At 42.8% G+C, this 24,471-nt stretch overlaps 1 protein-coding gene across 6 annotated transcripts in view; it reads right to left on the reverse strand.

The window, feature by feature from the left end:
- TRAK1 (trafficking kinesin protein 1) overlaps positions 1-24,471 on the reverse strand; it is a 56,050-nt gene continuing 31,579 nt past the window's right edge. For 3 of the 6 annotated variants that reach the window (XM_054385150.1, XM_054385148.1, XM_054385152.1), the window contains exons 8-15: positions 23,424-23,498; positions 22,310-22,447; positions 20,563-20,639; positions 18,390-18,626; positions 17,133-17,449; positions 12,829-13,044; positions 5,220-5,322; positions 1-799 (exon numbers count right to left, since the gene is read on the reverse strand). In XM_054385150.1, the coding sequence (XP_054241125.1) occupies positions 1-799; positions 5,220-5,322; positions 12,829-13,044; positions 17,133-17,449; positions 18,390-18,626; positions 20,563-20,639; positions 22,310-22,447; positions 23,424-23,498 (1,962 nt within the window). Of the gene's footprint in view, positions 800-3,667; positions 3,741-5,219; positions 5,323-12,828; positions 13,045-17,132; positions 17,450-18,389; positions 18,627-20,562; positions 20,640-22,309; positions 22,448-23,423; positions 23,499-24,471 lie in introns of those variants that run through there. The other 3 variants (XM_054385151.1, XM_054385149.1, XM_054385153.1) reach the window with 2 other exon arrangements.

Genomic DNA, 24,471 nt, shown 5'->3' on the forward strand with positions numbered 1-24,471 from the left:
TCATCGTAAGCTAGTTTGCTTCGGGAGCTTGGTTCCCATGAGGATCCCCGAAGGGAGAGATGCGGGGCCCTTCATCTGCATACTGGAACCCACCATGGTGGGGAAGCTGCGATTCCTTCGGATGCCAGTGTTCAGCTGGATGCCCCCAATGGCACTGGTCACAGCAGGGCAGCCCAATGGGAGACCGTCTGGTGCCAGGCCTCCGGGAACAAGGGCCCTGACCGGTCCTTGTGCTCCGCAGAGAAGAGGTCCTTGGTCATCAGTTAAAGGAGGAGCTGACGTCTGCCCTGCACTCACAACTTTGGCGATACCAAACCTCTTGACTTTGTCCACAAGGTTAAGGTTGGAAACAGAGACGTCAGTCTGACTCTCACTGTTCCTGATGTTCTTTTTATTCCTCACCTCCTTCAAGATTGAGCTAGCAGGCTTCGAAGCCAAGAAGTTGTCGTAAGGTGGGCTGGTGCATTTGAACTCAAAGGATGGAGGGGATGAAGAAGGAGTCTGCATAGGGGAGTTGGGGGGCGTGGAAGGAATGATGGCCATCTTCGGGGGGTAGGTGCTCAGGAGAGTGCCTCTGCCAGCTCTGTCCCAGCTCTGCGGGTTGTACACTGCTGCTGAGATGCCCCTTTCCTTCAGCAGCCACACCAGGCCCAGGGACGTGCTCATCGTGGTGGTGGATTCCCGCAGGTTAGTGAAGGATTCAGCCAAGCTCAGACGCCGAGGAGTACAGGGAGTGCCCACCGGGGTGCCCTTCAGGTTGCTAATGCTGCCACAAGCTGGAGTAGGTGCTGCGTTAAGGCTGCAAGCAAAGGAGCAGGCAAGTTATTCTCACCAGTAGTGAATCACAACTTACTGCAAAAGCAAGACCCTGAACACTGGGCAGGGGCTTTTACCCACTTGGAGAGTGCAGGAGAAACTGACAGTTCCCAGCTCCCCACAAGCATGATGCCAAGGACAGGCCATGCTCTTCCAAAACACTGCTCTCCACTCTGCATCCTTCACCTCCCCTGCAATGAATCTATTCCCTGACACCACCACACTTCTGCTGCTGCACTGCTAAACTGACAAGGTCTGGGAGCAACACCTGCAGTTATCCTTCCTGTCACAACTCCCAGTTGCTTCCATGAGACATGGAAACTGGAGGACTCACCCAATGGGAGAAGCAAGACTGATTTCTTTTCAGTATCACGTCTGAGCACACAGAACTGCTGCCCCTTCCCCTTCCAGTACTGCTGGGTCATAGCAGAGAGCAGCAAGGGCAGAAGGGGACGTTATTTGTTACAGAAGCATTCGTAGCAAAGCTGCTGGAACTTGGCATTATCACCAACATGCACTTGGGTGAATTCAAACCCTTCTGCTGCATTTGCTTTCAAATATGGGGAACGGGATCTGACTTTTGATGGAGATGCACATTGGTGTGAGCAACCTGATGTGGTTGAACACATCCCTGCTCATGGCAGGGTGGACTAGATAACCTTTAGAGGTCCCTCCCAACCCAAAGCATTCCATAATTCTATCAAAAGAGAAGAGACAATAGAGTCAGGCTCTTGGTTGTCACTTGGTAAGCGATAACCCAGCAGCAACCCATGCATACCAAAGAGCCCTGCTACTGTTAACTTGGCAAAACACTGATTTTTAGAGGTTGAAACATGGCTAAACTGCACCCCAGTTCCAGTTCTTCCTTCTCAAAACTATGTAGAGCTGACAAGAACATATTAAATGGTCAGTAAAGCGCACACTTAGAACAAGAGGCAGATTTCTTTACCTGTACCTCACTGACATTGAGATTTGAGTGTTTCTGCTACTACAGTGCCATCCTTACATCACTTATTCCTTGCAGCTTAGCTCAGTGACAGCCTGTTTCCCTATGGGTAATCCTCACTCCACATTTAAGGCAGTCCAGGCACACCATTCATTAAGTCATGGTGCACTCAGTCATTCCAGAAACAAGGTACATGGGGCATCCCTGACCCTCCAAATTCATGTCTATTTGGCAGTATCCCAAGGGTTCCATATGCCTTGAACAGAAAAAGTTTTCCAACTATTTCTAAATCATGCTAAAATTGTGAATTTTGCCACATATTCACACATTTTAAAAAGTGAACTCCACAGTGGTATTTTCTAGGCATGGATTCATCTCCTCTAATGGCATTTAAAGGGTCTTGAACTAACTTGATGCTAACTGATAATTCACTGCCCTGAGAGCTCACCAATATTTGAAGAAGGAAATCTTCCCCTTCATCATGCCAGGTTAGCAAGTAGAAGACACTAAAAGAGTCAGATGAAAACCAAAGCCAATGGAAAAGAGTAGGAAAACTAAGCAGCTGGGAGAGGGGAAAACAGGGCAAAGAGCAGGATCTTTTCAGCAGAGCCACACTGCTGGAGCTCAGCCACACTGCTGGAGCTCAGCCACACTGCTGGAGCTCAGCCACAACATGCAACTTCAACTCATGCTGGATTCTCTGTACCAAGAAATGCCTCAAACAGCCACCCTGAGACAATCTGGTTGGATTTCCAGGTGTAGAGAAGCCTCTGCTCAATGAAGGAATTGCAAGTCCACGTGGACAAAAGGGCCTGGATGATGTCTTGACTACAATATGCAGTCTCATTTCACCTTGCATTAGTGAAACCTGCGAAGCCAAGACTGCTGTGAATATCAGCTTTGACATTCCAGCATGTTCTGAATTGGTCTTCTTGCACCCTCCCATGTGCTATGGCTGTCAGAGCTGCAGATAGCAGCAAGCACTGCTTGCAGGCAAGCACTCCCCCTTCCTTCTCTCTGGACTCAATTAGGGGCAGGGGAGGAAGACTCCTCAGAGCAGAGCTAAGGGAGCAAGGCTCAGAGCAGAGAGAAGTTAGATGACCGTTCTTCCCTTCAGCACTGATCAAAGCTGCATTTTCACAGCTCTGCTTCTAGTTCATAGTGGAACTAAAGACCAGTGACAGCCACTGTGATGCACCTCCCACACTGACGAAACACAGAAGTTGTTAAAACCACGAGGGAGGGAAAACAGAGACCTTACTGTGTGAAATGACTCCCTACAGGGTAGGATCAAGCACATCATGGAAAGCCATACGTGGGGTGTTAATGATCAGGCTTCTAGTATGCTCTAGTCACGAGATGAAAACTACAGCCCTCCAATTAGCTCATTACCTCCAACAGCTTCATTCTCTCCAGCTCCAGATTTCAGTTGCACAGATACTTAATTAGTATTTTTACTGATCTGTCAGCACAGCTACACAATAAAGTACAATAAAACCCATCAGACATCCCTGCAAAAAGTGAGGTTTATGTAGGTGTTGCTTTGGGGGTGGTTTTTTGTATCACTTCTGTATTGCTTTCACCAGGAAATATTCTCCCCATCAAACTGATCAACACTGCTGAACGTCCTGAACACAGGCACAGACTCCAACTGGCCTCAGCCTAGTGACAGTTACAGGGTTAGACTGAGAAAAGAAAAAAAAAAAATAAATGAGCACTTCATTGAGCTAGATGGAATTCAGTCAGGTTAGAGCATCACCTGGGTTAGAGGCAAGGTTAAACACAACCAGGTAGTAAATACCAGAGCTCTCTGGGTTAGCTGGTGCCACACACTGACATTCCTTGTAGGTGACCCTGCCGAGGCAGAGGCTGCTGGCAGCATTGCTCACCCCCTGCCACGCTGGCTCAGAGTGTCTGCCCTATGCCTTCTCTCAGCACAAGCAGACATAGTGCAGTCTCCTCATCCTCCTCATATGACCTGTGAAGAATCATTCACAGCTGGTAAGGACGAGCTCCTTCAACATGTCTGCTGAAAAAACCACATTGTTCAGTTTGCTCTTTTTCCTACTGAATGAAGATGAACTCTGCTGCACCTAAGGCACCTGAAATTGTACTGAATCCAGCTGTCAGTTTATGGCTGATTGTTCAATTTAACACCCAGAGTTTATGATGACCACAATTAAGAGCAAATTTTAAAAGAACTGCAGCCACATAAAAGGATTGCTCCAGTGACAGTGTTGAGGGGAGAGGAAGACAGAGGAGGGTAAAGAAAAACCAGCCATGACTAAAGTAAGTTCAGAAAGGGAAGTAGAAAAGTTCCACTTAAATCATCATTCATTTCTTTTGCACCCCACAGGTTTTCACATTGAATATCCTCACTTTCCAAGCACTCCTTAGGCAGACAATGCCCAGTTCATGCCTACTCCAGGCTAGACATCATCCCTGAATGGGGACCTGCGTAACACTTCCACAGGGGTGCTGCAAGGGGCAGAATGAGTGATTCTAAACAGAAAAAGCATTCTTTAAATGCTGATTTATGGAAGGGAAGTTCCCTCTTCAGGTATGGCACAGTATTTTTACTAAGGCCTGGTGCAACAGGACAAGAGGGAAGAATGAAGAACATCTTTTTACAGTGAGGGTGGTGAGACACCGCACAGGTTGCCCAGAGAGGTGGGTAGATGCTTCATCCCTGGAAACATTCAAGATCAGGCTGGATAAGGCTCTGAGCAACCTGATCTAGTTGAAGATGTCCCTGCCAATTGCAGCATGGTTCGACAAGATGACCCTTAAAAGGTCCCTTCCAACCCAAAGCATTCTAAGATTCTATGAAATTCAGTCACCCCCTCTGTGGCTGTCAGGTGTCCACCTTCTACAAGGCTCCAGAACTGCCTTGCATCGGCATGTAATGCCTGCACATGCCAACTGCTCATTAGCCAGTTCATTAGTTTCAGCCTGGCCACACTAAACTCATTTCCAACAATTAAACCAAGGCATGAAGTAGATGGCTTCCTGTTTCTCATTAAGGCATATTTCCTCCTCCATTACTCATGTACTTCCTGGATTTTGTTACCTGTGCATCCTCTTTTTCTTCTCTGCCAAAGACTCAGATTTTTTGCTGCCCAGAAATACCTCCTCCTTTTTTTTGAGGGAGACCATATGCTGTGCATTCACACATGAGGACTACAACTAGTTTGGGATCAAGGGTTATCACATTTGGATATTGGAAGCCAGCCCAGTTATATCTGATACCCTGTAAGATTTTAACTAGGAAGAACAAAACTATTTTCACTGGCTCTCTAAAATGTGCCTCTCAAATAAAAATCAAAATGGGAGGACTAATTGGAGTGGGTGCTGTAATTCACCAGTGGGGCTAATGTTTTTGCTAATGCCATTAATTTGCATCTCCTCACAGGGAACACTGAGAGCTGAATGCTTTGCCACCGTGGGAAACCCTTACCTTGGTGTGACTCGTGTGAGCTCATCGGAAGGGTGCAGAATGCGGCAGGTGGTGAAGGTGAAGGTGGAGTTGGTTTGTGACATGCACTTCCCAGGATGAGGTACTAAATTAAAAAAAAGCAAATTCTTTGCATTTTACACAGAAAAAGGGGAAAACCAAACTTCTGTGTGCTGGTAAGACAGATGCAAAAAGTGATGAGGTACTTCAGGAAGGATCAATGCAAAAAAAGTGAAATACAGAAGTGCTATTGTGTTCTAATGGATGCTTGCTCTCCAGAACAAACACATCTACAACTTCAAAGCCAGTGCTAAAAGGGTCTTCTGAAACTTCCCCATGATCACTAGCACTGCAGGGAAGTCTTGCTGGAGCCAAATTTAGGCAAGGCAGTGCTTGAAAAGCTGGCCCTCATCTGAGCTAGCAGCTTTCCTGGGTGGGAAATCATGATCAGCATTTTCTAGTACCAGCTCAGGAGCACCAAGGCTGTTGCGATGCTCCTGCATTTCAGCTTTTAGATTGATCCACAAAAAGGTATCCCCATTACTTCTCAGTAATGGATCCAGTGTGCTAATGCTACAAGAAGACAGGTTGTTGGGGTGGGGAGGGGAGAGACACACATCACTGTTTGTCTCTGATTTTTCACAGCTACAGTGAGGGAGCAGTGAGGTTTGGATCCACTACTGTACATCTGTGATGTTTCTCTTGTGCGTGTGTTTAGATTCTTTCAGAATGTCTGCCCTCAGCTGCACAACACAGCAGTTCTTGAGTATTTGTGCAGAAATGTGGCTATAAAAAGTGCCACTCTCACAGTTTAGCAATAATCCGAAGAATCAGTGCAACTCAGTTTGAAAAAAAAAAATGCACTTGGGCCAATTTCTTTCTTCTTAGTAGAGCATTTCCTATGGCTATATTAACCTGCTGGATAATGCAGCTGTGGCCAGTGCAAAATAACTACAAAATTTAAGAGCCATGCATCTGAAAAGCTGGTTGAAAACCACCCTAGAGTTAAACATTACATCAAAGGTATCATGATTGCATAGGTTCTCCGACTTAGTAATCAAACTTAGCAGTGGTCAAAAGACATGCACAGTAAAACCTGTGTGCAGTTCCCTCCCTCCCAGTCCTGCCCAACCCTCTGAGCCATTCCCTGATTAAGCCACATTTTAATATATCACAGTACACAATGATTCAACACAGTGCAAAGGATAGACAGACCAACTAGACCAGACACCATTCTGAACTTCCAGAGATGCTGAGCAGAAGCAAGGCAAGCCTTAGTTGTGGCTGTGTTCCCTTTTTCATGATATGAAGTATCACAGCTCCAAACCAGTGTGTGCAGTCAGATAGCCCTTTCAGGACACATATAAGCAGTGTGTGAAGGCCAGAGCATGGGGAGTGTAGAAAAGTGGAAGCGGAAGTGGTGAAGCACACAATGTGAGGTCACCTCTCAGCACTGGAATCTGCTGCCAGATATTAAAGAAGGCTATTTCCAAAGCCCCCACTGGAGTGGGTTCCCACACAGCATAAAGGAACAACAAGCTCTACTTCACCTCCAGAGATGGCAATTAGGATGCTTCAGGACTCCAGCTGCTTTAGAGATTAGTGTGAGCACTATTAAAAGCTACTAGAAGGGAGCATAGCCTAGCAATCATGATTCTCTCCACACTGCAGAGAGTTAAAAGAAAATCTGGAGAAAGATCTCAGATAACTGGACAGGAAAAAAATGGTTATTTAGAGAAAGCAAAGGACTTCAATACAAATCGAGTAGAAAGAAAGTAATTATCCCTGGATGATGAACAGAGAACAGAATAAAGTGATGCTGGTTTAAGATTGCAAGCTGAATCCAAAGCACATAGCTGCAACACAGTTAAGTGCATTTCCCCCATCCCTATTATCCACTGGTCATCCCCTTAGATTGGAAACAGGCACATGGATGATACACAGCTGTGTTAGCAAAAGCAGGACTCATCTCTATCAATGAGTCAGAGATAGGAGAAGGCTGCTAAAAGTAGAGAAATCACTGATTCTAATAAGAGGAAACAAATTGAAATTATTTTAAAAAAATCAATTAACCAATTTCCAAGGCTGTATTCCACCCTCAAATACCACTAAGAAAGTCCTGTACCAGCTTCATCTTCCATCAGTCAACAATGGGCTGTATCATACTGCTGTAGCACTTTCCATCCTTTGGACACAACACAAAGAGAGTGAGAACCTGTTGCTGGAAATGAACACAGTTTGTAAAATGGACACAAAAGGATTCATCCCCAAGCTAGTCATTTTACACAAGAATGGGCATAGCCTGAGCTGGTACAACATCTGTGACGCAGAAGGAGTTGATACCATGTTTGTATCTTCACATATATATATATACACCAAAGTAGTATTTTCCATAGAAACATCTGCTCCTTGTGACTTGGTCTGCAACCAAATGTTTTATTTAAACCTTGCTTTTCAAAGTAGTAATGATTAACAATGAGGCTTCATATCTGTAGGGAAAAGAATCTGTACATTACTCAAGTGGTTAAAAAGATTTACAGAAACATCATGAACTTTATCCATCAGTGTGCATCTGTGTGCATTTTCCCCTACATTCCATGTCAAGCTAAACCTTAGACTGCTGCTGGATCGTGTTCTGTTTCTCAGCCATTAATGATTCTTTACCTTGAGCTCTCTCAATGGAGAAAAAAGCAAAGCATAGCTGACAGCCTCTTCTAAACACATCTAAAACTTCTTTTAAATGACTGAAGATGAAGAAAAAAAAAAAAGTGCAGGTACTAGTCTGAGTGCAGAGAGTTCCATCTTCTGGTAAAACAGCTTTCTCCACTGAAAACATGAAGCTGATTTTACCTAGCTCAGAGCTCTTTCAGATCCAGCTTCAGCATTGAGAGCGTCTGGGCCATTCTGCTGGGTGCAAACAGCAAACCAGATGCATTCAGGACACCACATTCTGCTCAGGGAACCATCAAAAAAGTCATTCAATCTGCATTTTCAACCAGCTGGTGCAGAGAAAGGCACAAAATTACAGTAGGTAAAAAGTGGCCTGCCCTAGCCACAGAAAAGTGTCAAGACAAATGGATTTTGAGACAGATTTGTAGGAGACTATTTAGAGCTATCCTGAAACATCATTCACTTTTGTACCACTGCTTTCAAACTCAAATTCACTGTCATGCCAGATGAACAGGGAGGAGGCAGGGAGCTCACAGTGGCCAGTGAATCTTTTCACTCTATGTAAACATCTATTCTGGTGTGATGCACAAATGAACTTCAAAAATTATATATATAAAATCAGAAATCCTCAGAGGGTGACCTGATCCAGACTGGCACTAAGGTAACATTTTAGTCCAGCTCTGAAGCAAATCACTGTGCTCGTTGCTTCTTTGGCATGTTTTAAGCAAAGGAGGAAACCTGGTTCCCTGCTTTTTCAGTGCAGAGCAGTGGAGTTTGAGCATCTCCTTAGCACAGGCTGGTGAGACAATTGATTTGGGGAGTCCTTGGAGCCACAGATGGTATTTAAAGCACTCAGAGTTCATTTTACTGCTGAATAGAAAAGCTCAGCTCTGCCTGCTTTGGAAGAGGATAACAAAGGCCCATCAAGAGGCACTTTTTTACTCCAGAGTGGTCACCCAGAACACAAGTTATGGCTTTCACCGCTGCCAGTCTATGACACCCCCTCCATTCTTGGACAAGAGGAAATTCCCTTGGTCATAAAATCCAATCAGGATCCGCAGGACGAGACAGATGCTTCATGTCCTCTCTAACTTTAGCCAAGTTCATCCCCTCCAGGTGACTGAAGGTGAGAGCTTTGACACCCAGTGCTGCTGCACTGCAGACAGCACAGGGAGAATACAGAGTGTGCTGAAGCTGACATCTGGGTTAAACCCAACAACAAAATGCAGATGGATGGTAACTAACAGCTGTGACACACGAGCACAGTGCCCTCCTAAAGGTGTTTAGCTGCCTTTAGATGTTCTTCAGAAACACACCGCTTTCAGGGGTAACTCTGAATGCTCAAAGCCTCCAAGAATCAGCACATCCATGCCAGGAGCATCACTTCTGTTAAGTGTCTTCAAGAATCAACAATAACATTTTCTTCTGAATATCTGCACTTCCAAACTTGTGATTTATTTTGCCTTTGAAAACAGCAAGAGATGAAAACCTGAATAAAGGCAGGTGTTCTTTGGGCAAGATTTGCCTAGCCTTCTTTTGGCTGAGGTCTCCTTCTCTTGTGTATTACAACCATGCAGCACAGATATAAAATAACTTCAGAGCATTTGATGTGGCTTCATCATAGGTTTATGCAGGCTAGGATCCCCAGAATCACAGAACATTGGGGGTTGGAAGGGACCTCAAAAGATCACCGAGTCCAAGCCCCCTGCCAGAGCAGGATCACCTAGGGCAGGTCACACAGGAATGTGTCCAGGTGGGTTTTGAATGTCTCCAGAGAAAGAGTTTTTCCAAAGAAGTAATTGCTGTGAGATATCCATGCCATTTGAAAAGGATATATTCAAATATGCAGCATTACCTTCCTAAGAAAGGTTACAACACTTATTGCTTTTCTGTACAACAAGCATGCACAGCAACCCTGATAAAACCAACTCAAACATCAGACATCTTTGAGATGGTTTTGTGTGTTTAAGCATCTGTATGGAAAGAGCTGCATGTCATGGTTAAGGTCTAAACACCAAGTACAAGAGGGCTGACCCTATAATGCTGTGCACAGCTGTTCTAACCAGTGGAGCTACCAAACAAAAGCGCTGACAGACCAGTTCATGCACCCAATACCAGCATGCAAGTCAAAAATCAAGTGTAGCCCTTCCATCTTCACAATGAGAACATTCACAACATTAAGTGTTTTGATTAGCTTGGGGGGGTTGTTTAAGAGAAACCTGAAAGGCAATGAATTACAAAAATCCCAAACAATGAAACAAAAAAAAACTCCAACTGGCCAACTACCTCTTCCCCTGAAAGAGTCTCTGGACAGGTTTAGAATATGCTACTGGCACTTCCCAAGAATAATAATAAAACACCAAAATATATTGAGAAGACTAAAACTTTGTCCTGCAAAACTTTTGTCCTAGATGACAAAAGCACTGCTGTGTCCTGACTTCTTTATCATTCCAATTATGCTGAGAGACTACACCAGTGATACACAAATTTCAACCTATTCCTGGGTAGGAGGCTAGAACTAGATGCTGGAATTTGCTATCTTCCATAAAATTCCTGATCTTCCATAAAGTTCCTGAGCACACACACAGCATGTAGCTCTCACACACCAACTGCAGGTCATTAACCAGGTGTGTGTAAAACTCTTCTGAAACATTCAGTGCCATCATTGGGATATAATCAGCATGGATGGTGAGGAAGTTATTCTATATATCAATGTATCAACACAGAGACATAAAATCCAAGGATACAAACTTTTTCTTATTTAGTCAGAATTATTTCTGACTCTATCCATCATTTCACAAGAAACAACTGATACTCTCTTCTGAATTTTGGCTACAAGACACCTTTGGCACTACCAGCAATGGTTGTTCTCTGAGCATGGATGTTGGAACAATTTCTCTTGGGCTCATCTTGAGCAGCACTGCACACCTACAAAACTGCAGTAGAGGAAGACACCTACTGTGGTACTCTGCCAGAGGACATCTCCAGAAATAATGGTCAGATGTTAGCCTCAAAGCACACATCAAATGGAGCAGACACCTACCCGAAAGGCTAAGATGGCTCCCACTGCTGGGCATGGTCCTTGTTGGCACTGTACTTCCAAAGATGTTTTGTTCTCAGGTTAGACGGCCTGTAGCTCTAGACTGGAACACTCTATTGCCTGCCTATTCAGAATCTTCAAAACAACTAAAAGCCTGGACAACATCCAAAACTCTTCACAACTCCTGCAAGGGCATTATTTGCTTCCAAATTAATATTAAAACCATTAATATGACCATTACTCCTGGGAAGCAGATCTTGTCAAATAAAGACAAATTTTGCAAACGGAAAGGGAAGTTGAAGGGTTTGAATGTTCAAGCCCTGGAACAGGCTGCCCAGGGAAGTGGTGGAGTCACCATCCCTGAAGGAAATTAAAAGCAGTGTAGATGTGGTGCTGAGGGACATGGTTTAGTGGTGACCTGGCAGTGCTGGGTTAATGCTTGGACTCAATGATCCTAGAAGTCTTTTCCAACCAACACGATTTCATGATTCTAGGTTTAATCTTATTACAACTGACTGCAAAAAGTAGCTTATGTTGAACAGCTGAAAGCACTCAACTGCCATTTCAGTGGGAGCTGAGGATACTCTCCACTTCATGAAAACAGTAGAAATACTATTGTCTAGTCCTGAGACAACTTAATCTTCCAAAAACCAGCCACAGAAAAAAATTCTGATTGATTCAATCTTAATTTGAAGTAGTTCTGTAAAAACAAGAAGCCTGAAGAAAAAGGACTTCTGCCAGTTGTCTGATTCTGGACTAAATATAATTCTTTGCCAGTGGCAAATCTTAAAGACTAAGTCTCCTACATAGCTTATGAAAACAAAGCTAATAAAGAAAAAAAAAACAACAACAAAAAAGAAACCACACAAACTCAGAACAGATCCAGGGCCTGAGAACCTGTAACCCTGTGCAGTAATAGATCACAAATGTTAGCTCAAACAACTCATGCAGTACTTCATCCCTTAAAAATGCTTAAGATGGTCTAAATATGAAGGATAGAATTTAATAGTGTTTTGGAGAAGTCTGGAGGGAATGTCATTATTGTCTGCATAAAACCATCCTCTTAATTCTTTATCTCAAAGGCAATTTAAAAACAGGTAACTGTCTGAGGTAACTGCATGGAACTTGAAGAATTTCTTGGCTTGATTCTCAAGGCACTTCCATTTGTTTCAGCAGAGGCGACTCAGATGCACCTTTTGTCATCATTTAGGCTTTGGTTTTCTCCCAAATTACAAAAATCTGAAGCATGGCATCAGCTCTTATGAACAGTCAGAAGAATACCTGCACTCCAGGCTTACAAAACATGTATCATCTATATATTACATACACTGAGGAGCATGCACTAAGTACACATACAAGCTGCACACGTGCCACACAAAGGTTTGTGAATCAACCACTTCCTTTTAGCAGCCTTCTCTTATCAAAATAGAGTAAAATATTGACCACAGATGCTGTTACTGGGGGAGGAAAAAAAAAAAACACAACAACCCACAAAACAAAACAAAACAAACAAAACCCAAACCAAAACAAAAAAAAAAAAACACAAAAAAAAAAAACAAAACAAACCAAAACCACCAAAACAAAACCAGTCAAATTAAAAGCTTGTTAAAGAAAGGATTTTGGAGCCCATGTTAGAATGGTTATGTTCTAACTGCTGCACGCATTAACGTGCAGATGCCACACACAAAGCAACATCATGGATGCTGTTCTGGAGAGATGTGAGAATGGCCCAGTAATCAAACTCCTGCAAAGATGTCAGTTTTACTGGACTTAATGAGTTTCCCTCACCAGACCCCTCATCATCGTCAGTCGCGGGCTCCTGCATCTCCTCTGTGAAAGCCTGAGATGGGCGGGGGTTATTCTTGTTGTCTGAAACAGTCACTTGTGCTTGTGACCTCTCACCTGAGGTCTCTGTGTGCTGAACTGGCGTCGAGGTAGTTAGGCCCTTGTAAGAAATGTCACCTGTCTCATCTTCCTCATAGTCATTAAGGCAGTACACTTCATCCAGGTCCAGGTCCAGGGTCCTGAAGCCCTTCGTGACAACCCCGGGCCTCGGGTCCAGGATTCCCCCCAGGTGAGGCTGGGCCAGCTGCTGCCAGTGGTGCAAAGTGGCAGAACCTTGAAAGGGAACAGAGACATAACCAAAACAGATCAGAAATCAATTCAGGACCTAAAATGTAGAAAATCCCACTTCACTTCTCCAGATGACCAAAGGCTTGGGAGCTCCAAGCCTTTAATGTTTCTGGGTTTAATACTTCTAGGAAGATAAGCTAAGAATCAAAAACTGCTTCACCTCCTCTTCTGCATTTCCACATTGAGGTGAAATAAACTGAGGACATCAGCACTTGGATAGGCAAAGTCTGGCAGTAAGATGTGGCATTTACTTGTGTACAGGAACATCTCCTCCCCATTACCATTCCCATCCCCTTGAATGCCCAGGATCAAGAATTTGAACAGTTCATCTGAGCACCACCACAGAAAGCTCCAAGAGAAACATTTACCACACATTAAGCTCACTCTAAGAAAGGTGCTGAGAACCTGGCACACTTGGCTACTGCTGGCTAACAGCACAGTAGATTGCACAGCAATTTCAACTTTCTACCACGTGTCAGCAAACCACATCATCTCCAGGCACATGAAAGCAGATACCACCTCTGACCTACACATCAGCTCTAAGTACTTGGATGGCCTTCATCTGAGCCCCCAGGCTACAGGAACTCAGCTACTGCCGAACAAAATGCTACTGTACCTGTAGCTTCATCCTTGGTAGGGAAATGTTTTGAGTAAGAGGTGCATTTTACAGAGAAAAACATTCAATCATCAGCATTCATCAGGACACAATGAGTCAGGAACAGCAAGGCATCAGGTTCAATAAATACACCCACTGTCAGTAGGGGAGACTTGATCTCATTCCTGAAGTAGTGACTGAACTCCCCTCCAGGGACCTGTGTTCTCCTGTGTGCCTACCAATCACTACTGTGTTATAACTCCATGTTCCAGGTCCTATGACACAAACAGGACATCAGTATTTTCAGCTCTACCAGCTCTGAGCAATTTTACTTGTCTTGCTCCTGTCCCATCTCCCCAAAGCAGAATACTGACTCATTTAACAAGCTGGTCTACAAACATTTCACCAGCATTCAAAGCCCAAGAGTGTTCAAATTCTTTGCATGGTGTGTGTAAAAATCTAGGCTACTGTAATAACTTGGGAAGGGATGGCCCTTATATATCTTATTCTGCATCTGAGAAAAATCCCATGGAATGGGAAAAAATCCTCAATTAATAATGAGGATATTGCATCACAGGAAACTAACTGCAAACATGAAGTAAACAGGGGAAAAAGCTTTTCAAATGACTACAGTTAGTGAGTAGCATGAAGCCTACCTCATTTTTTAGAATCTGTAATTTTCAGCTAAGATTACTACTAGATTAGTTTGGATAATTGCCCTACTACTACTTTTATTTAAAGTGAGTTTTGAAGGACTAAAGAGCATTGGCATCCTTGAAGCTCAAGAAAAAAGCCTGAGAATAAATAATTATAGGGAAGAGACATCTCTGTAACTGGTATTTACTTCTGAATTGTCACAAACGTCAAGTTTTTTTGCTTCCACAGAAAAGAAATATTCCAGAATGTGGAGAAGTGCTAGACACTGTCAAGTCTTTAGCAAGGAGTAGAGCTTTGCTCCATGACAATAAACTCAAAACTTAAAGAGCAGAAACCAAAATTTCTTTCGGTGCTACATGGAAGTCTAAAATCCTGGGGCTGGTTAACTTCTGCATGCAAGCTTCTCAGTCCGGAATCTTTCCCCAGAACATCTGCATTTTGAACTGTACCACTCCTATTGACACAACATTATTAATTTCTTTTGGAAAGTGGAAATCAAAGTGGCCTAGGCTCCACCACAAACAGGAAGCTATCCCAGTTGAGTCTTCATCTCAACACACTGTGTATAAAGGATCTTTAATTGGCCCTCCAGAAAATTAGCACCAGTGCAGAAAGCATTGCAAAGCTTTCATTATATAAACAACAAGGAGCAGCAGAAAAAAAAAAAAAAAGTCAAATGAAGACAACACCTCAGCCTATATTCAGTCATTCAGTCCAGGCTCCTCCTGGACAGCTTTGTAAACCATGTTGCCAGAAAAAGTTATGAGGAGAGAATTAGCACACAGCAGAGGGACTGCCAAGGTGAAGCAGGAAGAGATCTGAGAGCAACACAAGCTTATAAAGAGTCAATGGAATTTGGCTTTCTGCTCCTGATACCTGCATGCTTACACATTCATGATGTGTTGCTGTCACAATTGCAACCAAGTGGATGAAGACATCATCAGCCCAAGGTTGCAGTTTTTCTACAGGACACAGCAGGAAGTGCTGCTTTGTGCTTGTGGCATGACCAGCTGCAGATGCATAGTTAAAAAAATAATCCAACCAAAAAACCCAGTAGACTGTAACTAAAGCAAGACACATCAAGCAAGCATTCTATTTGGCTTAAAGAAAGCATTGCTTGGTTTGCCTTTTCTAAAGGTGCAAAAGAAAAAGATTCCATTCTTTGTGCTTCTGTCCCCCTATTTATTTCACCGTGGGATTTAAAGGATTGCAGCAGTCATTAGTCTGAAATTCCTCACAGAACTGATTTTCATTTTGCTTCCATTTTATGGCATGAGCACCCCGAGGAAAACAGTAATATAAACAAAGGGCACAACTGCTGCTAACAGCCTGCAGGTACAGCAGAGCAGTTTGCCCCAATAGGCTGAAAGTATCCATGAAGTTGAAAAAAACCCATCAATAATAAATCTCATTAAAATAATCAGGAAGGAAACTAAGCTGAAATGAGGACCAGAATTAAAAATATGTATTTAAGAAAAGATGACAAACACTACAACTTAGGAAGCAGGTAGACACAATACTACAAATGTGAGCTGAAAGCAAACTTGAGAAGTACTTCAAAAGGTGCAATAATTTTAAGGAAAAAAAATGACTCAATGAGAACAATTAACAAAACCAGGAGAAGAAAAAAAAATGAAAACAAACAAAACCCAGACAGATAGAAAGATGATAAAGACTTGAAGAGTTTATTGGAAGAAAAAAGCAGATATAATGGGACGGTGACAGTAATCTGTTACAGCAGTAGCAAGCAGTAACTGAAACATAACTACATCATCCCTTCCCTCATGTGGTACAAGGATTTTTATGACCATTTAAATGCAGTCATGAAAACAAACTACTCAAATCTGCCAACAGAATGGACTGGTGTGCTATAGCTCTAGCTTCAGCTGAACAGGTAGATACAGCACATCACTTTCTTCACAAGAAGGGTTATTTTTGCTTCTGAATATGGTGCCATGCTAAATGCTCCTTGCAGATGAAGTAAATTTGTTCTAACAAGATGAAAATAATTGGAACTTTTGCAATTAAAACACACACAGACAATGTAATGTAACACAGGAGTTCTGTTAAAGGAAAAGACAGAAAGTAAAACTAAATGATGTAACTAGAGTATCTGCCAAGTGCTATAGGAGAACAGCTTCCTTTTGGTTCAAACTTGAACGGATTTACTCAGATGGCTTCCAGCAACAACCTGAAAGGACTAAATCAAATGAGGCAGCCTATTGTCAGCTTCGTTAGAGCAGAGAAATGCACTTGGAAACAGAGCTCCAGTCCTGACTACCATCTGCATATATCTTGCCTTTTTCTGAGACATTTCTGAAGGAAATTTGACCTTACAAAAATCCCCATGTACTTCACACACAGAACCCAAAGCAATACGGACTCACATGTGGCCATTTACACAGACAAGTAAAGTCCAGAGTCAATTCATCACAAAGAGTCTTACTAGACCAACTGGACTATTTGCAAAACTGAGATTTGAGAAAGTAATTCATACTCTAGAGCTGCTTAGATTTCAGTTACTCATTCACCTTCCCTGTCTAAATAAGAAATGGCCACACTGAGGTTTAGGTCAGGTCCTAATTCATGTGCAGCCTCTGTAACATTTATTTTACTACCTTGGCTGGAACTGTTTCCTAATACTTTTAAGGCTTGTGGAAATAAAGTAGTAGTTAGAAGATTTCAAACCAACAGCGTGGGTTACTATCTCTAAAGTAAAAAGAGTAGGTATTGCAAAGATTTCCTGCTTTCTGGTGATGGATAAGAGACCACAAAGAGTCACTAAGAACAACAGATAAAGGCCGAGGCCCTTTGTTATCACCTTCTAGCGGTTTCACAATCTGAAGCTTTTCTGGCAGGTAGGAGCGACTGCTGATAGACATTCCTGAATATCCAGTGAATTCTGAAAACCTGGAGTGAGTTCCCAGTGACATGATGCTCTCTGTGGGGGTAACGGAGCCGCTGTGGAGTTCACCCTTTTCTGCCAGCTCCCGCAACTTCCTTTCCTGCTCTTCCTCGAAGAACTTCCGCTCCGAGAGGTAATTCTCCCGCCGCAGGGACAGCCTACGAAGGGCAGTCTCTAGGTCACTGGAGCCTGGAGTCCCTGGAGTTCCAGGCTTCTTCATCCTGTCTTCATTTCTGAAATGTAACAGGGTACATACACACAAAAACAAAACAAAGGAGGGGAGGGAGGAAGATAGAAAAATGGAATTCTTAGAGATGCTGAAAATTTCCACATGACAGTTTAGAGACCTTCAACAAGCCCTTTAAACTTCTGTGTCTGGGAACAACTTGCTACTTCTCTGGAGAGCTCAAAGGCAAACATCAATCTAATCTGTCTCTTTCACACTAAAATGGTCTTGCATCCTACTTCCTGCCTGGAAACTGCTGGCTGGAAAAGCTGTGCTTCACTTAAGAGCTTCCTCCTACAAAGAGATGACAGAGGTCTACTTGTTTTGTGTCTCTCAGTTACACAAGCTCAAGTAAGCAGACCACATGCCACAGGGCCAATGCTGCTGGAGCACCATAATGAGTCACAGGAGTGTATCATGCTGACAAATACTCTTTGTTTTGACATATTAAGTCATTTGAACTGGAAATTATACACAGCAGAGAGTGGAACTGTACTGAGACAAGGGACAAATACCAAGAAATGCAAAGTTCTGATGGGTTTCATTCACAAGTTTTCCTATCAGGTAACCTACACACACTTTACTTATTTTTAGAATCAAAAGAGTTAGCTGTAGCTGTAACTTAGATCAGAATTCCCTGGTGTTAATGGAAACTGGTGGAAATTTAATTAATCAAGTGTTGACCCACAGCTACAAAAACAAAGAGCTGCTTTACATCATCTGGTGATGCTGCATCTTAGACTAGGCACAGGTTAAGCACAGTACCTTCAAAAAAAACTTTCTATTTTCTAATAAATTTGAGTGTTCAGGAACTGTAAGGACAAACTGAAGTAACTTTTCAAGGTGTTTATCACTGTGTTAACTGCACAGTGCAAGACAAAAAGAAGACAAGGGAAAGACTTTGCCTTTATGTCAGCAAGAAAGAAAAAGCAAACTTTAGTACCAACCCATTGTCAGAGGGCTCTGTCTCTAGGATGATGCTGTTGGTCTTGTTGTCTATCATAATGTTAGAGAGGTCTCCTCCATAGAAACTGGAGCGTGGAGTGCTGACACAGCTGGAAATGAGGGAGTTCATAGCAGAGGACTGGTTGGAGCCTGGGATATTCATTGGTGACGGAGTCATGGAGCGCTGCTTGACGACCTGATTCACGTTTCTCACTGTCTCGAAGACCCGCTTCTGATGGCTGGTGAGACACACACACAGTCCATCAGCACCCACTGCACAGACAAACAGCTAACAACTTCTTGATGAGGCCCCCTAGTTACAGCTCTACCAACCACTTTGTCTTTAGTTTCTGTACAGTGCTATACCTGAGGTCCCATACTCCATCAATCTAGTAATTCCATCATCCTGCAATACTTCAGACAGAACATTTGAGCATTATGTGCATGGACCTGCTCAAATACTAACCAAAATAAAGAGCACTTCAGTACATCAGCTATGCTTATAGCCATTGCTTGTTACAAACTCATTTCCACACAACATGGATCTCCACTCAGTTCTCAATTATGAACTGGTTAATGCTTTTTAAAAGAGAATTCAAATTTATTCTGTTGAGTATCTCTATACAAGGAAGTCTGATATCTTTTCTTTTTGAAACCAATTTCCAACCCCCTTAATAGCCTTTTAAAAACAATTCAGAAACATAAAGGACCAAGGGAAAGGTTATCAAAGCTGGAAACCGAATTTTTTACCTACTTCTGCAGCTGATTCTTTATCCTGATTGTCCATAGCAAACATTGTTCATCTACTTCAAGATAAAGATCAGATGACACTTCAGCAGAAATTTCCTGACAAAATAAACCTTGCCCGGCATCATGCTACAGAAGTGCCATTGCTGCTTTGTTTTGTGGTTCAGCAAAGGCTGAAGATGAGAACAGCACATCCCTTGCAGGCACTTCCATCCCTCAAAGGCAGCGTTGCTAAGGGATAAAAATGACAGCAGGCCTTATGCCATTTCTTTCCTTCTGTCCAAAAGTGCTGAACAGTTGCAATCTCTGTGTGTAGGCTCCTAGTCTATAGTTCTATTTAAGAGGCTGAATCTAAGAGCATCTATCAATCAACAGTCCCACAGAAGTTACAATTACTACTGCTAAGCAAATAAAGATCCAGACAAGCCATGAAACAGCAACAAAAAAGAAGGTACCCTTCTTTGGTGCATGCATAGCAATATAAAAGACATTCTAAAGATGTTGTGTCAGTGTGAGCTATGTTGAACTATCTGTAAGTTGAATCACTCTGGAAGGGCAAACAGATCCCATGGGGTTTGAGCATGTTCTTCTCTTTCTGATCTTACATTTTCTAGTCAGCATTTCACTCTGCCAAAGCCTCATTTATAACTCTCGGCTCGTGCTCACAGAGGGTTTAAGTATCTGTCAAGCTTTTTGTAAATATACTTGAAGGTTTCTGCAAAGTGGCTACTGTACCTTCTTTGACTGTGCTTTCTTTCTAAACTCTGCTTCTCTAAGAAGCCCTTTAAATGAGATTATCTTGTTTCAAATTAGCCAGCCCACGTTTTGGACAAATAGGTGAGATAAACCTATTGGAGTACGCATGCAATTGGCATCAGTGAGGCCATTTCTGCCAGGATGTATCTATCTATAGCTTTGGGACTGTCACAAGTACTTAACTTGTTTCAAACCTCTCTATTGTTTAATTCAGGAGAACTTCAGCACATGCATAATGGGCATCACCACTCAAAATCCCTTCCTGCATTGCTGTTCCCTCTGTAAAAACTGGATTAGATGGTAATTACCTGGTAAATTCTATTATAAAACCAGAAGAGAGAATCTGTCAAAATTGAACTCATCCCCTGTCATTAATGGAAGAAACCTAGCATGGTAAAATACAAAACCCCAAACTTTTCTCATCCTCAGCCCTCAAGAATGAGGACAAAAAGTTCCTGAGACAAGGCAAAACCTATCTAAAGGTGCTTTCTTTTGGTAGTTTTAGGAGGAAATACAATTGTGCCAATAACCAACAATTTCTCTTCCTCTCTATCATTCACACTCTGACAGGAAGATTTATTTCTAAATCCCGAGCTCTTTTCCTTTCTCATCAAACTCTAATTAACTCCAGATATGATCAGTCAAGTAGGAACCAAAGCTTTTCAGTCGTACGCGAAGTCCGGAGAGTCAGGTTCATCTAAGTGCAGTTCTTTCCTCATTGACCCTTCTATCTCTGCTGCCAATGAATCCTGGTAAAAACAAGCACAGAGGAAAACAAATACCACAATATTAACAGGCTGTCGCTCCAGGAAATAGTTACTCTTATACAAGAATAACTCAAAACGTGTCACTCCAGAAAAAAAGAAGGGTTTAAAGGCTGCTCAAGGCCTCAAGTCTAGTTGAGGGGCATCCCTGCCCATGGCAGGAAGGTTGGAGTAGATGATCTCTGAGGTTCCTTCCAACCTAAGCCATTCTATGATTAAAAATTAAAATTAACTGGAAAACTGGAAGATTTATGAACATATCTACATCACTGCCAAACGATGGCTTAGCTTCACACTGCTACAGTACTTACCACCTAAAGATAGAGAACATCTGCCCAAGACCCTAAAAGACCATTACAGATAACAACAGAATTCAGCTGCCTCAACTTTCCTGATTAAATTCCAGTAAAACACCTCCTCCCTACCCAACCCTTTAATGTGTGAAGTTTTACTTGATCTGTTTTAATTTAAAAGAAACAGGAAATACTCTTCCCTTTCACAGCATTACCAACCAAAAAAAAGACACCAAAAGCATTACATTCTTCACCCACAGGGTGACAGGTTATCCATTTCCCACTGCTGCTCAGGAGGTTTTACTGCCTCAATGTGGCTGAGTGCAGCATCAAACACAAAAAAATCTAAATAATCATTAAATGATTCATCACTTCAAAAACCATTTTCATATGAAACATAAAAACTTCTCAATACAAAAAGGTTCCAGAAAGCACTTTTTTAGCTTTTGACTGAATTTGTGCAAGTACAAATTATGTGTTATTAGACGTCTGCACTTCAAACTGGCCCATCTTCAGTCTCAGGAGGGAACACAAAGACTATGTTGACAATTTTCTTGTGAGCACAAATATGATCTGTGCTCTCCTTCAACAGCCAAGATGAGACATGGCTAAAGACAAAGAGGGCTAGATTCTGCTCCTTGATTACATTCATGTAATACAAAACAAACTTTACTGGTATCGTTGCCCTCAGAACTAATGGAATCACTCTAGAGATACACAAGCAAGCAGAGCCAGGCACTGAGCTTACTTAGACATTCTATCCACTCTTTTTTCCTCATCTGAGTGAGGGGACTGCACATTCCCCATGATTTAAATGTACCACATCATAATCAAGTGAAACCAGGGGAGCAAAGCTGGCAATTCTAGTGACACTGCCCTAACTGATGCTACCATATTATAAATCAGCAACAAATCTTCTTTAAATGAACCATTGCATTTTCTCTGGCCCTAACCCAAGAACATGTTTAAGCTGTTTGAGTGACAAGAAGGATGTAATTTTGGAAAACGTTTGTCATGTTACATCTCTAATGATACTGAAGAAAAGTAGAAGGTTCCTACTTGAAATCAGCCACCACAGCACAGAAGATGTGTAAGAACTGTATGACAACCTATTAATGCCACCCATGATTCACAGTGCAAGCAGAGTCTGTGTAGTTCTGCAGCAAAACACAAGGAACTGCACAGCACCACTGTTTCAGAACCAGGTATGACAAATGGATCAACCAAGTGCCCTTTAACACTACTTTTCACCCATATGTTGGCCTAGCATCCTACCCCTGAAGTTGTAGGACAGCTGCAAAGAGATTTCCTTTGGTTGGTTGTTTTCTGGTCTGTGCAGGTGTTTTTCTTCAATCAGCTTACCATAGGGAAGAGACCAAGAGAGTGGTACCGACGTGATATGGCGTTGGGCATTGTCTTGTTCCTAAGGTTCTTGAGCTCTTCTTGAGCCTCATGAAGCATTTCCATGCACTCTGCATACTTGTCTTCCAGCTCTCGTAACTGTAACACAGAAAAGACAGTCCAAGATGTTATGGGCTGTACTATCAACACAAAGAGCCTAGAAAAGGATAACAGGAAGAGACCCGATTGATGTCTTTCCTGAAAAAGAATAACAGAATCACAGAATGTTAGGATTGGAAGGGCTCTCCAGAGATCATCCAGTCCAACTCCTCTGCTAGAGCAGGATCACAGAGGGCAGGTCACATAGAAATACATCCAGGTGGGTTCTGAAAGTCTCCAGAGGAGGAGACTCTACAACCCCTCTGGGCAGCCTGTTCCAGTGCTCTGTCACCTTCATCACAAAGAAGTGTCTCCTCATGTCGAGGTGGAACCTCCTGTGTTCCAGCTTGTACTCTTGGTCCTTGTACCTGGGCACAACTGAAAAGAGCCTGGCATCTTCATCTTGACACCCACTCCTCAGACATTTAGAGACAAAGCATGAGCTCAATCTTTGTGAAGCACCACAGATAAAAAAGGCCAATCAGTATGAAAGCTTCCATGGCCATCCCCACCTTCAGCAGCACACAGACCAAGTACAAGACACATCCTGTGGGGATCAGGCTTCATTCATTGCGTTTCATACATTTTGATCATGTGAGTGCAGCACCCAGCAGACACTCACCAGCCCTGGGCTGCCTTCAGTTTGCTCACTAAACAAATCCAGTCTGAATGAGCTCTTCCGTGCTATGGCACTATTCAGAATAGTCTTAAACTACTAGCATAGAAAAAGCAAGCTCTGAACAAGTTCCTACGAAACCCAGAAGCCTCAGTTTTTCAAAACCTGCGTTAGTTGAAGGAGAAGAGAACAGGAAGGAAAGGTTTTGATCTCTAGCAGAACAGTAAAGCTCCTTCATTCCTTACATGCCAGGCAAAATTATTGAATACTTCTGATCCAGCTCAGACCAAAACTCTTTTGGTAAAAAGAACAGCTGTTGCCCTACTACTACATTATTGTAATCTTAAGTAAGGTACTCACCTCTGCTGTGAGCTGTCTCTGGGCATCTTTAGCTGCTCCCAAATGCTGCACAAGTTCCTCATTTTCAACTGCACACTAAAATATGGCAAAAAACCCATTAGAAATACTGTCATGTTTGTCCTCTGCTGATGTTTGTAAGTAAGGTAAGTAAGAAAGCCAACTTTTCCACAGATCCTCTCTGCAGCAATGTTAGTCTGCTCATTAATTTAAAAACATTTTAAATGTTAACATGAAAAAGCTCAGTATTAGTCTGTGCCTTCCTAAATGAACCTAAAAGACTCTAAAACAAATCAGTAAACGCCCACTGAAACACTTGCATTGACATTCTTGTCTTACCAAAGCCATTCAGTTCACTGAAGAATTTCATGTCTAATATTTGAAATCCCAGAATTACAGAATGTTAAGGGTTGGAAGGGACCTCCAAAGATCATCCAGTCCAGTCCCCCTGCCAGAGCAGGTCACACAGGAACACATCCAGGAGGGTTTTAAAAGTCTCCAGAGAAGGAGACTCCACAACCTCTCTGGGCAGCCTGCTCCAGGACTCCAGCACCCTCACAGTAAGGAAGTTTCTCCTTATGTTCACATGGAGCCTCCTCTGCTCCAGCTTGCACCCACTGCCCCTTGTCCTATCACTGGGCATCCCTGAGCAGAGCCTGGCTCTGTCCTCCCAACACTGCCCTGCACATCTTTATCAACACCCCTCAGGCTCCTCTACTCCAAGCTAGAGAGCCCCAGCTCCCTTAGCCTTTCCTCAGCAGGGAGATGTTCCACTGCCTTCAGCACTTTTCTGGCTCTATGCTGTACTCTTTCAAGCAGTTCCCTGAGGTCTTTCTTGAGCTGAGGACCCCAGAAGTGACACAATATTCCAGATGCATCCTTTAATAAATCGATGCTTTCTAGTCATGTAGGCTAGATCTTAAACATCAAATGAGGTCACCCAGATAAGAAGGGTGGAAAATTCCCTTTAGGCTCATAGTTTACAGAGGACTGTAACTTGTCTTCCAGCTACAAGAGCAGGAAATCACAACAGGATTCTTGCAAGTGATTC

This window comes from Indicator indicator, chromosome 11, assembly GCF_027791375.1.
Source record: "Indicator indicator isolate 239-I01 chromosome 11, UM_Iind_1.1, whole genome shotgun sequence".
NCBI lineage: Eukaryota > Metazoa > Chordata > Aves > Piciformes > Indicatoridae > Indicator > Indicator indicator.